General features: G+C 37.3%; 1 protein-coding gene across 1 annotated transcript in view; it reads right to left on the reverse strand.

Moving 5' to 3' along the window:
- Positions 1-4,573: 4,573 nt before the first annotated feature.
- The window catches only part of EXOC4 (exocyst complex component 4), a 233,933-nt gene continuing 223,429 nt past the window's right edge, over positions 4,574-15,077 (reverse strand). The window contains exon 17 of the mRNA XM_072399059.1: positions 4,574-5,738. Coding sequence (XP_072255160.1) covers positions 5,494-5,738 — 245 coding nt within the window. The 3' untranslated portion in view covers positions 4,574-5,493. The remainder of the gene's footprint in view (positions 5,739-15,077) is intronic.

A 15,077-nucleotide genomic window follows, 5' to 3' on the forward strand; every position in this document is an offset into this window, starting at 1 on the left:
GAATAGGAAGAAGTGATAGATAGGTATTTGGATGTTACCCATTCAGAATTCCTCATATGGATTTATGCCAACCCCAAAAAAAGCATATATATGAAAAACAAGAAACCCTGCTGTTTTGTGTTTTCATATATATATATATACCAAACTTTGTTTTTACATTTATACATAACATAACAGTATCATAGTAACTATAGTATATGTATTGGCTGTACTGTGGGCACATGTTGTGACCATGAGGAACTAGTATTCACACCGCAACCTAGTCGTCTATGTGAAGTCGAATAAAAAAAAATACATAATCTAATTTCTCTGGTATGGTTTTCTTTTATCTGTTGCTTACTGGTAATGAAAGAGTAAATTCAGATAGCGGTATATGGGAGAAGGGGATTGGATGATAGCTGTAAAGTAAGGAGGGCTCTAAACAAATTTTTCTTAAGAATTAGGAGAAGAATTGCATGTTTGAAGGCGAAGGGGTGGATGCCAATGAAAGGGGGGAGGTTGAACAGTTCAGTCAGTGCAGGGGCCAGTGGACATGGAGATATTCAAACAGGAATGGGTTAAAATGACAGGTAGTGGACAGAGATAATGAGAGAGGAAAGGAAACCTTGTTTAGACTAACAGGGCTGACGGATATTGAGTGGTGCATTGGATTGGAGAGATACAGTAAGCTGATACAACACTTTTGACTTCCTGACTGCTCCATGTCAGTATTTGAATGGGTTATTCCCCTTTCCCCTCCTACTCAGGATTGTAACTCAATAAATTCTTTCTTTTTCCTCCTCATACTCTCATATACAGCCACCTAGCTCATCAGAGTAATGCTCAGAGATCTATGGTGATGCTCAGATGGTGTCTTGGGTGAGAGCCCTGCTAAATGGTCTCTTGGTGTTGGTTGTGGGGTTTTGGTCTCCTGAGAATTGGACTCATCACTGTCCTTACACTTGCCTTGCCTCCCCTTATGTTAGGTAAGCTGGCTGATGGGGTCATTTGTGCTAGGGGGTAGAGGCAGTGGCAGTCCCTCGTAATGGGTCTGATTAGTGAGGATTAGATGGGATGTGTGATAGAGTATCTCCACAGTGGAAGATGGAGGGTTTGCGGTAAGTGTAGCTGGGCTTGCAGTAATATGGACTGCCTAGCAAAGAGAAGGTGCTTAAAGGGTTGTGGGTGAGTAAAGATGCCAAGGGTCACCATTAGGTGTGACAGGAAGTTGGTGATGACAAAGAGTGGGGTCAGGGCAGGCAGCCTTCAAGCAAATGGAGGTACCAATAGTAGGTCAGGTGCATAGGTAATGAGGAATAGGGTTTAGACCTGGCACAGCAGTTAGGTGAGCATAAGGGAGGGTAGAATGAAACGGGGATAAAAAGTGGGGAAAGCGGAGCATGAAAAATTGGCATCATTACAAGAGAGTTGTCTCCTCCCCTTGTCTGCTTTAATTTACCCCTGCATCAGAAACTCCACCCTTTTGCACTTCTACACGCCACACACTTTCTTCCCTCAACAGATCTGTTTTACACACCTCTGCCTCCCCATGACCAGCCTTTTTTTACCTCTATTTACCACAACTCTGTGATCTAGCTACTACCCATCAACTATAGCACCTGCCTGCCCATGTCTCTACCCAGAATGTTGTATTTGACCACTTTAATGTTGGAGACCCTCCTCACCCAATGACAGCTGCTGCTTACCTTCTGGTTTCACCTCTAGCTCTTCACACCAGCCTTCCATCATCAGGTGTTCTCTTCCAGGTAATTGCTTTCCTGCTCTAGTGACTGCCATTCTCCATCCTCTGTAAGAAGGCATCCTCCACTAGCATGATGGTAACTCTTCCCCAGAGACTCTGCCTTAGGAGTTCCTCCACGCAGTCAAGCCTGACCAGAAATTCAAATTCCAAACCTATGCTTAGGTTAACAGGGTATTTACTATTTTAATATGATGCCACATGATTGTGTATTTTGCACTATGCCCAGACGATATTGAATTTATTGCATTTTGTACTTACCTAGGCATTATATTTGAATTATCTGTAATGTACTTTATATTCTTAAGAAAATTAAATTGACCTATCACAGAGCATTTACCTGCTAAGCCACATCACTTGCTACTTGTGGAGGCATCCAAGATATGGGCCCTTATAACATGGTTGCTATTAAGTATAGAAGCCGGAAATTTAACCAACAGTTGATCCAAAGCCAGCAAATGGGTGCGTTTAAATACATTCTGTATGCTAAAATTGAACTTACTCTTACACAATTATCCTAAAGCCCAAAAGACACTGAAGGGGGAACTGTTGCTATTACATCTATTTTAGGAAATTCGGAGAGAGAAAGGAGAGTGTTGATGATGACAGGGATCTTGTAGTGGCATTAAGTACACTGTAGTAGACAACATCCATTAAAATTAAAAATATTTTATTAATCACAATACAATTAAAACATTTATTGAAATAAACACAGACAATTACATACATATGTCCCTCCTAAATCTGTGATTGCCCATGGAGGCCCACCAAACAATTATTTATTATAGTGGTCATAATGGATACAAATTGAAATTGAATATCACACTTCTGGACAATATTTTCTATTGATGCAGATCTGTATCAGAGCTGCTACACCAGTCCTCCATTTGTTGCACTGTTGAGGCACAGGGTTTACAGCTTTGGTGGTGAATTTTAGCTTTTGTATAAGTGATGCATTTTATTTGTTTTAGAGAAATATTAGTTGTGTAAGCCTCTGGCACCAATGTATATATATATTTTTTTCTGTTATGTAGAATACTTACCTCCTATAGTCCTGAGGAAGCAGACTAATTTCTGTAATTTGCCTAGAGTGAGAACCCAATTTGTTTAGTGGGCCTCCATGGGCAATCACAGATTTAGGAGGGACACAATAAACTCTTCTAATATCTCTGCATGTAATTTTCTGTAATTATTTTATGCACTGTTTTTATTCTACTGTGATTAATAAAATATTTATATTTTTAATGGATGTTTTCTATTAATGCCACTACAAGATCCCTGTCATCATCACCTCTCTCCGTAATCATGTTTAAATTGGGATGCGGCATCAATAAAACTACACACCACTGGGACTTTATCTGCAAATTCAGAAAGGGAAACAAACATTGAACATCTTAACCAGGCACATAAACCAGGAGTTAAAGATGCAGTTAGCTAGTTCAAACCCCACAAAGCGCCTTATAAAGCTTCTTCCAACAAGTGGAATGGTAAGCAACACCTACCACAGCAAATTTAGTATGCTCATGCCAGAGGGAGGACCTGTTTTAGTGATTATTTCCTCCTCATTTATAGAAGATTTTGTATATCGTTTATTATATATGCTTTGAATTATTTATGGTGAAATGTACCTTGATGTCTTGAAAACGCATTGATTTTCAATTTGAGATAATTTGCTGTGTATAGGATTTTTTTTTTTTTTTTGATATTGTTTTTTGGTGTTGAAAACATTTTGTATTTATATTAATGCTTGGATAATAAGATGCCAGAATAATGGTTCTTTTTGTAAAACTAGCAGAATACAGTCAGTATTGTTTGCTATGCTTTAAAAACAGCTTCAGTCTTGTCTATCCACAGGATATTGTTTCAGTCTTGTGGTTTGTTCCAAAACAACTTTTGCAAACCTAAACTGTGCATGTATTTCTGAAGAAAAGAGACTTTCCAAATATTGCCATATTTTTTCAGTCTTTCTATTTGTACTCTCAAGAACTTGAGTATTTAACATGCTTAGGCCTGTAGAGCCAGATTTGACTGCAATTTTCAATTTCTCTTAATACTGCACTGTGCACAACCTTATCAAACTTATGAATTTGCTGGGATAGCCACTCCTGGCAAAATTGGCTTAAATATTTTCTATTTGTGAAAAATCTTTTACACTGTAGAATGATGGTCTTCACATTGTTTGGAAATTACATTTTAACCCTTCACAGATTGATGGACAGCAACATTTGCTTCCAAGATCTTTGCAGATGTCTTTCCTTAGGTAATAAACCTGAATGTTACAGACTATAAAACTGTCAAAACCTCTGATTTATAGAAGTGATTAAATTTGTTGATGACCAGCCAATAGTAAGGGTATACATACTTTTTCATATACAGCTGTATTTTGACTTTTTAGTCAACAATTTGTTTTGTTTTCTTATCATTTCCAGGATAATAATGTAAATGTTTTTCTTATATACTACAAATCCCTTATAACTGATGTTCAGCACCTGGCTGATACTTGCACTCTCAATCCCCATGAAAGAGGTAAGGGTATACTTATTCATTACTATATTTCATAGACTGCGTCTGCATTTTGAGTATCTTTGTTAAATAAATATATGCTTTGTTTTATACCGGAGGTTACATTTAAAACTAGAGTCCACTAAAAACTACATTTTTTTTTTAGTGTTACTGTCTGTATCTGTCATTTGAAGCTCCTATTTAATGTACAGCACTCTGCAATATGTTGGTGCTATAGAAATCCTGTTTATTACTATTATTATTATTATTATTATTAATAATAATAATTAGTATCTTCTGATCCTTGAACCTAAGACATGAAAGAGGATGTACTTATTTTTTCACATCACATAAATGTTTATTGTATACCATACATATCCTTGTCTTTTATTCCATTAAAAACCTGAAAGTACAGAAAATATAGGTTAATGACAGAAATTAACTCCTAAATCATGTTGTGGGCTTTTGAATGATATGCCGTCTGCTTCTTTCACTAAACTACTTAAACATTGTTTACCCAGATTTTTAGATCATAGAGGCCAATTATTAGTCCAAGATAGGACCTAGAAAGGTTATACAGGTGCAGGATGTGTGGAGAAGATACAAGGCTGCTCTGAATATCTAACATGAAAACAGGTTTTATTTGCATATATCAACTAGATAACATTTTTAGTAGTATATCAAATATACCAAAACGGAGAAAGCTTTCCTGATCATATTTTGGGGTAAAAAGTTGGAACCTTGCAAACTACATACAAGTAGTGACTGGAACTACTCCACTGCAGGAAGGTATTTAAAAAAAAAATAATTTTCCCTGCATCTAAATCTACCAAATTAAAGCTCTATAAGTCTCCACAAATTTAATGTATGTTAAGAGAGACTACAAAAGTGAGTTAACCCCAAAATAAAAAAAAAAAAAATGGTTTGGTTCTCAAAAGTAGAAAGAAAGTTAAAAGCTCAGAAACCTAAAGTGATAGTGTATCTTTTGTATTGAAGAGACTAACATGCAAAGTAAAGACTAAAGCCAGCACTGCGCTGAACATAAACGAGATGTATTGTTACGCTCCATAAATTGAAACCATGTATTTGTAATCATAATATGATAAAATGCAAGATTTAATGTTAGATATAGAACATGCATGTTCATTGGATTTACTGCAAAGCACAACATTCAATATAGAATATAACAAAATGTGGGCAACAAGAACATGTGCGGTTATTAGCATATTTATATTCATGGTATTCATCATCTCTTAAACAGTGGTTATCTTTTTGTCCTTAGTGGCTTGCTTGATGGCTGCCTGCTCACAGATGATTTCCTTAAGTCGCTGCAGCCTCATGTTCTGAGTCGTTTGGTCACCCACACCAGTCTGACTGCGATGTAAGAGACTAAGAGCATTGATATACTCCAACTCTGAGTATTTCACTCCTTGGTCCACCACTAGATTCAGTAGCTCATCGGCAGTGTTGTACATCATTTCATAATACTGCCTGTATTGTTAAAAGACAAAGGGTAAAAGTTAAAAGGTTAATTAGACTCACTACATAAAAATAAATATCATTTTTCGTGTACATAAATGCATATTAAAAGATGTTTTTCTCATTAACCGCATCATTTTAGCAAGCATTTTTATAAAGATATTATTAAACTTTTTTATAGATAGATATTATAGTAATGTTTTTTTATTTATTACAAATCCCTTGTCAAACTTAGATAATTTCTAAATATTTACAATCAAAGTGCAAACCTTTATTTTCACCTTCTGATAGCCCATTTGAAGCATTGAATCACAAACTGTGGCTGCATGCACCAAAAATAGTACCAAGTTTTTCTCTTGACTACACTCCTAATAACAGCCAAAACCATTTGCATTGAGCTGAAAATCTGCAAGAAAAATACTACTACTTTCTCCTCAAACCATAGTCAAGATATCCCGAAAATTCAAGATTTTTTCACTACCAAATTTTTGGGCCAGCGCATTAGCTTCTCTGAAAGCCAGATGCTGACCCTCACTGCCTTACTTGGAGTTGCATGGCTCTCCTCATCCCCCTTAAAGAGGAACTAAACACAAAACTGCAAAACAAAAAAAATACACTTACCTTACTTTCCCTTCGTGCAAAAAGGCTCCTTCTGCGCATGCCTAAGATGCTCGGGCATGCACAGAAGGAGCGCCCAAGAGCCTCCTGGGATGCCTGACGTGGGTATCCTGGCATTGCGCTCCCAATCATTCTCGATTTAGGTACACTTTAACTGTAGCTAGGAATGTCATTACCTATTTGGGCATTAAGACTGGTAAGACCCCTCATTCCCCCGGCAACTACCCTCCCTTGTTACAAAAAGAGGTGTGTGAAATTGCAGGTATAGGAGTCTCTCTCCTGACACTCTTTGGCAGAATCCATTTATTTAGGATAGTTTTGCTAGCCTCCTCTACCCACTGTAGAAGTTGCCACTACTTATTAAACATTTCAATGTTTTAGCCTTGAATAGAGCCAAGCTTCGTTTTTTTGCCAGGGTGGATGACCATGCATCGATTTGACAAAACTATCTGTTCAAGTCCGAGGGGGGTATGCAGGCCCCTAATGTTTGAGTATACAATCTGTCGTGTTTATTTAGCTATGTTATCAACTGGTTGAAAGCTACATCTGTACACATTGTCATTCCCCTATATAATGCTATAAGTGTTATGGAACCTTGCTCACGTACAACATTGCTTTCTGTTTCAGTTGCCAGCACTTAGGTAATAAAATTTTGTTTAGTGACACCATTGTTTCTTGGAGAGACCTCAGAAGAAAACTCTTCCCTCTAATCAAATACTTGATGTTTAAATGTAATCTGATGTTTCCAGAGGGGGAAGAATATGCCACATACTATCAATACAATCTGGTGCACAAGACCATCACCAATGAACAAAAACCCAGTTCAAGCTGCTTCAGAGGGCCTAACTCAGTTTTATTGGTACCATCCTACTGTTCTTGTTATGTTACACTTACTGTACCTTTTTATACATTCTGTGCTGAACTGTCCCTGCCCTCTTTTCCCAATGTTATTTCCCATCTTTGTTGTTTCCACCTGTATCTGTTTGTATATCATTTTTCAATAAAAGCTGATTAAAAAAAACACCATAAACTATACCAATGTGAGCCTGTTTAGGCACTGAAAGGTGCTTGAGCCAGAAGAACAAGTATTCCAGAGTAGTGGACTCAGTGAAGACTGATGGGTGCTGCCCACATATTAAAGTATTTGTCAGTCAGGCTCAAGTGGAGATAGTTTGCCACACATAGTTGGATGCACACTTAAGGAGCACAGGTTAAGGCATGCCTGGCCTTACCTGATATGGGTAAAGTTGATTTCAGGATGTGCTGATGTCCCAATTTAAAAGTGAGAGGGGCACACAGCCGAGCACTGGCATGGTGAACATCTCAGCAAGTGCCTGAGTTTAGACTGTGGCTGTGGTCATTACCTCCCTGTGAAATTCAAAATTGTCCCCCTTTTATTGAAACGTTTTCATCTAACTTTTCAGAAGATGAGAGGCGTGAGAAAGGGTAAGGTATACAGGATGCAGTTAAAAAAATAGAAAGAAGGAGATAAGGGAACGAAAATAAAGGGGAAGATAGAAAAAGACGGGGGAGAACAAAAGGTTGCAGGAAAGAGAAAAACAAGAAAAGAAAAAATGAGAAAAAAGAAAGGGCAGTCAATTATCAATATAAATTATCTCTGAAATACTGAGCCCTGTGCAGGGGAACTTATTAAAAACCAACACCGAGACAAGGGCAGGCCAGCCACCCACTGTCAAACCCTGTAAAATTTACCATGCAACTATACAGACTGGGCAAACGCTTAATAAGAGATTAATAAGGATTAAGAGAATTAATAGTTTTGTCCAGTACATCTATGAGTACAGTCACCATAAAAAAAAAGCATTAAGAGTTCTACATAGGGATACATAAATCATAAATCCCAGGAGGCTTCTGGCTTTCTTTCTGTGCATGCTCAATATTGTAAGTTTTTTTGTTTAACGTTTACTTCCACTTTAAATTCAGTGATATACGTGTGGCAGTAGTCAGAAACATCTGAAACTTTTACCACTATAAGTACACTCTGCATATATAATTACCAAATATTGCTGATTTTGAGGCATTTAGAGGTGCTTATGGCAAAGAAGAATTATAATGGGGGAAATGCCTATAAATAGCCCGAAAACATGCTTTGCATGTTTATAAGTTTTCTTGTAGTATTTATGTAGTTTTCAAGCACTGAGCATTTGTAAGCTTTTATGCATGCTTTAACACTGTCTAAAAGCCACAGGCTGCGTTCTAAGCAGCTCATTAGGAAAATGCCCGAAAATGCTGAAGTATGAACTTGCCTATGGGAATCAATAGAAATTCCAAAGATGGACAATTAAACACTACATTTAAATGTTACATTTATATATGCAAATCCATAACTGGTATTAGCAAGTTAGGGGACATGCTACCAACACAAATTTTTTTCCTTGCCTTCTAGGCACCAATGACTTGGAGATTCAGGGAATGATGCATAGGGAGCTAATTTTTCAAAATTATTATGCTACTGAAATCAGTTGGAAATTTTAAACTTTGTGTAAGGAAAACAAGAGGAAAAAACATAGATGCATCCAATTTTTGAAAAGAAAAACAGGTATCAAAATCACCTCAGGAGCTGCAGGAGCTCACATGCGCTATTAATAACTCTCTATTTAAATGCTAATTTTCACCTTTCACCCTATACAGTGCAGTAAGCTTTTAAAAGATCTAAAGAACTCACAATGAAATCCTAATTTCTTGGCAGGATTCAATCTCTGCTCTACAGAATGGTTATACATTCACCTGACAGGACAAATAAGAGGTGTCATTTGCCCAAAATCTGAAGTGTCACTTGTCAATTTGTGGATGAAACATGGAACATGATATGATCCCATGGCTAAAGCTCACTGCAAGTGCTAATACACAGTAAACTGTAAACTTTTCAGGGGTTCTCTATGACCTGAAAACTGTTTCAAGGGTTCCTCACCCATAAGAAGATTGAGAAAGACACTCATAGACATGCAGCGGTGATTCAATCACCTGCATGACTGATTGGTGTAACAGGTGCTGTGCTCATAAACATGACTGCTCAGCTTAAACAAACATCTGTGAGACCCATATAGCTTCCCAAAGGCCCTGGATCAGGCAAAGTGCAATAAGTATGTCTAGGTGTACGTTATAGTATGGGTAGGTGCATTGGATTTTATTAGATTAATTGAAGTATTGCTAAAAGTGTTCTTTCTCAAATATAGAAGCTTAAATTGTGTGTGCATTTAGATGTCAGTAAGCCAATCTTTAAACAGGGCAACCAGTGCAGTGAGTGAAAAATGTTTGTTTTGTGTGAATGGTGGGGTTTGTACTAATTGTGATGCAGAACCTTATGTGGAAGTCAATGTGGTGGGTAATTTAAGTGTCCCACCTTCAAAGAAAAGATCCTCATGTTTATCAGAATATTGTTTCAGTAAATTGTCACAAGTCAACCCAAGAAAAACGTATTTTTACTAAACAAAAAAAATGTATTGATGTCAATTGCTACAAGTGGCAATAGGGCTTAGAATAGGGTACAACTAAAATGTACAGCGCTGCGTAATATGTTGGCGCTATATAAATCCTGTTTAATAATAATAATAAAAGGTTACATTTATTATGTAAGGAAAGGTCTAATTAGCCGGCGCAAGGTTCTTTCTTATTACTGCAGCATGCGGCTCCTCCTAAATGCACAACAAAGCATTCTCAGAGCCCAGGCTCTGTTAAAGAAACAGCAAAAAAGCAAAAAAGGAAACAGTTGTGTGTTCCTGTGTTACAGCTCAGCCCCTGATACAGTATGAAACATTGCTATTTAGTTATGTATTTAAATTTTCACATTGAACAACTAATCATTCCCTCCACTATCCTAGTCCAATCTTCTCCGCACAGTCTGGACACCGGACGCATATTTGTGTATAGCATACCCATATGTCTCCCTACTCCGTACCTACGCAAAATACAACAATTTTTAGGACCGATTTTTTTTTTAATTTTTACCCAGGCCAAAGAATAGGGGCGGTGCCAGGGTACCTGATGTCATGTCTTGCTACCGTGCATCAGTTCTAACCCTATTAGTAGACTGGTACACATATGGTGGGAATGCCTACCCATTTTTCGATTATGGGAAACTATTATACAATTGTACAATCCCAGGCACAGTTAAATCATGTGCTACATCACTTCCTGGCAGTAATAACTAGGCTTTGGAAGCAGACATCCGCACCCTCCTTGAAAGAGTGGCTTCTAGAATTGGAGAGAATTCAGCATATGGAGTGCTTGGTTGCAAAGGATGAAGATTAGATGAATAAATATAAAAGGGATTTGGTTGGCTTGGTATTGGTTTCAGGAATCCTCCCAACTCAAAACTATCTGACCTATTATTGTAAAAGTGAAAATTATGGGCAAGTTATATAACTCAGATATTACTTTTGAAACATATTGCTTATCTCTGATGCTTCTGTACCTAATAAAGTTATAATTCTGGTAGTTCATAATATTTGTACCCCCATCATTTATTTATCATTTATACACCCTTCCTACCCCCACTTGCATATCTGTAATATGTATATATGTTTGTATTTTAGTCAGTTTTTTCTTGACTGTATGTTTATGTTCAAAATTGAAAACTTTAATAAAAATGATTGAAAAAAAAAGACTGGATGGCTTTTATTTCTTTATACTTGGTCATAGGTGTCAACACCGGGGCAGGCACAGACTCCCAATGATAAGCAAGCACATTAGACAGGAATCAAATAAAGTATGATATACAGTGTAATCTCCAGGGCTGTTCTTTCTTCACCACAGCATTTGGGTAAAGAAAACATGTTGTGGTTGTCTTTTTTTAGACAGCTAATTTTATCAGCAGCCCTCTTAGTTTAGAAAGTTGAAATAGCTTATTAAGAGAGTTAAATATTTTCTATTAGAATCTCTTTACTATTTAAAAAAGTAATTATGTACTTTTCGTTGCTATTAACACTGACTCAGGTAACCACACTTTTCAAAAGAAACCTGTATTTACTGCATACAGTAAAAGTTTCCTTTCAACAGGATGAAACAACACAAAAAAAGGCAGCTCAGTGATACTTGAAATATTAAGAAGCCCATTAAGTGCAATTAAATCAGATTTTTTTTTAAAACCTACAGATACGGGCACTGGGTTTCATAAACTTCACAACCATCTGAAGTACAGCCTTTTTAATTTTCCACATTGAACTTTATGGGGTATTAAATAAGCTCTCTCAGCACTTATCTAAATCTTTAATTAGTTCTATAATATAGTGATGATATCAAGGCTAATTAAATTTATATAGATAAAGAGCTCTGGAAATTATAACCGACTGAGCTGGAAAAAGCAGCCCTGATAATAAATTTAATGGTTTGGGTTGATAAGTGGAATTTTATAACACTACATTTTAATTCAATTTACGTGTTGTGTTTTAGCAGGCTCAGAATATGGAAATCACAGGATGGGCAGGTAATCTTTCCTGAAAAGACTTCTTTAACCAGCCCAGCTGCCCATCTGAAGCAAGGGTTATTAATGGCACCTCTTCTAAATAAGCTATGACATTTGCATATTTACTGCTTAAGGAATGGAAATTATCTCTACCATATGCCACTTTGTAACTATTTCTTCAGTCCTTCTCCATCTAATGCATAAATTAGGGGGGAGCAATTATAAGAAGAGGAAGCCAAGGAGGAGTCAGCAATTCACCATAAGGTATTTGTAAAGCTAGCTTTCCTCAGCATAAAATGAACATGATGTGAGCTATCCTTTGAGGGTTATGATTAACCTGCCATTCTCTACAGCCAGCGGAGGATCAAGAGAATTAGGCAGTGGGATGTGATGAAAATGTGCAAACACTTAAAAACACAAAATGGCGGGTCTGTAATTTGTTTCCCTGGTGGCCCCTACTTTATGGTGGTCTCGTATGGTGATAGTCTGTTCCAGGCATTTTACAGGCCTGGATAATCATTTTAAAGCCTAAATAAAAAACTGCCTATAAAAGCTCATATTAATTAATGTAGTGTTAAAATTTTATTGCCAACCTAATTACAAGATAACATAACTGATTATTACAGCTAACAGACTTCCTTTCTGCAACATAAGGATAATGCAGCCAAATACAGCAATTCTGAAATTGATGGGTTAAAGTGGTTTAGGCCGATAGGCTCTCAGAGACCACACAGGAGCCAACATAGATTGACATTTACAAACTGCACTCTGGAGACCGAACCCAATGGCCAAAAAAAAAGTAATTTACCTGCTTGCATTTTTTTAATAGTGTGCATTAACCTGTAAAAGATTTAAGCACTGTAGAATTAGGAAAATCTGACATTTTATTTCCTTTATTTCCAGGATTTGATAAGACATATTATTAAAACCACTAAAGGTAAAGTGAAAAACATTGTTTATTTTGTTACAATGGCAGCTGTGGAGCATCAACTGGACAGCAAATGAACTGTCAATTTACACAGGTCAACAATAAATTTGCTTTGATAATCATCATAAACCACAGCAAACTTTTCAATCAGCAAACTTTTCAAATCAGTTTTTCAAGCAGATTTTAGATCTGTTTTCATGTAACAGTACAGTTACAGAGTTATGAGTACTATTATAGTTAACATTGTACGTGAATATATTTTGTACTAAAACATAAGCATCATTGAAGTGAATGTTAATATATCTTCAGTGTGAAGTAAAATAGGCACACTGTGGTATAGATCTACAGAACAGTGTCAGTCAGGTACCATTGTTTCTTCATAAATACTTAGAGTATGATTTTATTGTGTACTCTTTGTCTGGATTGTAGTGGTACAACATCCAGCAGTAGTCAGCCATCATACTTTCATTCCAGAAACCTTGGTAGCAGTGCTCCATTAACTGAATGTCCTGGTGAAAACATTCTCCCGTTTTTCACCCACCATACCAAGATTTTCCAGGAAGAATTCAAGATGGGAGTGCAAGAAATGTATTTTTAATGTCATGCAACAACCCAGTTTCTGGTATGAATCAAGCATATTCTGAACTCCTTTCTTGTATGGAGGAGACTTATGGTTGCCCAAGAAATTTTCACACAGCCACTTGAATGCATCCCAAGCTTCTAGCTCAGCTGCTAAGAGAGATTGTTTGAAAACATCATTCTGCAAAACAGACTTGATCTGTGGTCCTATAAATATCCCTTCCTTCATTTTTGCAGTGGTTATGTTTGGAAACTTCTCAACAAGGTAATGAAAAACCCATGGAGTTTGATTTTTTGATGGCCTTTTTCACGCTTGACATAATGGTCTCCTGAAGATCTGCTGTCCCAAGGGCATAGGTAACAGCAATATTTTGTGAATCCTCCTTGCATTCCCATCAGCAAGCCAATGACCTTTAGATCCATACAGATATTCCACTGGTGTGTTACTAGATTGCTTCAAGTAGTAACTTCATGTTGTCATAGAACTCCTTTAGGTTAACGGAATGGGCAGTCGGTAAACTTGGTTTGGAATTACCATTATGCAGTAAGACAGCTTTCAAGCGTCTTTTAGAGGAATCAATGAAGATACGCCATTCAGATGGAACATGCTCTTGTGACAAACTGTTAAAGAGTGCATTCATGTCATGACAGTAGCACAGTGAGCCATCATTAGTGAAGAATGTTGTCAAGTTATGATTTTGTTTTCTGTAGTGATATACAGTTACACCCTTTGCAAGCAAGTGCTTCTGTTTAAGCCTTGAAGCAAGACGTTCTGCTTTGTCTTTGGAGGGATTTAGATCACAAACAAGATCATTCAGCTCTGCTTGTGTAAAGGTCTCTGGTTCTGAATCTTCATCGACCAAGTGGTCAGGATCAGATGATTTGGGGTTGTAACTGGCTGCGACGTTGTGCTTTCGTCATGAATAAACCACACACGTAACAAAAACTGTCTGGATCATTAAGGCAATTTCTAGGCATGATGACACATTAAATCAATCACAGATAGTGCGGTCTCCAACCTTAAAAAAAGCAAACTGTCCTTACATTTTGTAATATGTTAAGGCTATTTACAACGAATTGCACACAATATATATTTAGTTGCATCACAAAAACTGGACATGCTGGAGAAAACCTGAACACAGATTTTAAATCCACATCAAAAATACTACAAAGCTTACATAAAATAAATCTAATGAAAAAGACATGTTGACCTGTGTTATTGACAGGGTTGTGTCAGAAGTTGGATGAATGCATAAACAGATAAAGACCTAAACAACTTTGAAAGGGGTCAAAATGTGGTGGCTTCATAACAGGATCGGGGAGTCTCTGAAAACAGCAGGTATGGGATGTCAGTATGAAGTGGTCACGGTCAGATAACTGGTTACGGGTGCCAAAGGCTCATAAGAGCTACTCTAGCACAAATTAATGAAAAACTAAATGATGTCCATGGGAGAAGAGTGTCAGAACACACAGGGTACACTGCAGCTTCCTTCAGACAAAGTCAGTGTGTTCATTAGGGATGAGAGAGAATGCCTCTGGCAATTTCCTCAAACTTCTGATGGGTCTGTAACGGAAGATCGAGGAAATCATTATGATCCAATCATTATGAGTTACTCCATTGACAGTTCATCTGCAGTCCAGTTCCCATGGTCACCGGGCTGTATTTAACCTCTAGTGCACCAGGATCGCAGTGGATTCTCAGGGCTGCATTCGTTCATGCAGCCCTGGGAATCATCCTGTTTGCGATCCCTGGGCACTGGAGGTAATTACCCTCTAGTGCCCTGGGATCACAGTGGATTCTGGGAATC

This window comes from Pyxicephalus adspersus, chromosome 2 (assembly GCF_032062135.1).
Source record: "Pyxicephalus adspersus chromosome 2, UCB_Pads_2.0, whole genome shotgun sequence".
Classification (NCBI taxonomy): Eukaryota; Metazoa; Chordata; class Amphibia; order Anura; family Pyxicephalidae; genus Pyxicephalus; species Pyxicephalus adspersus.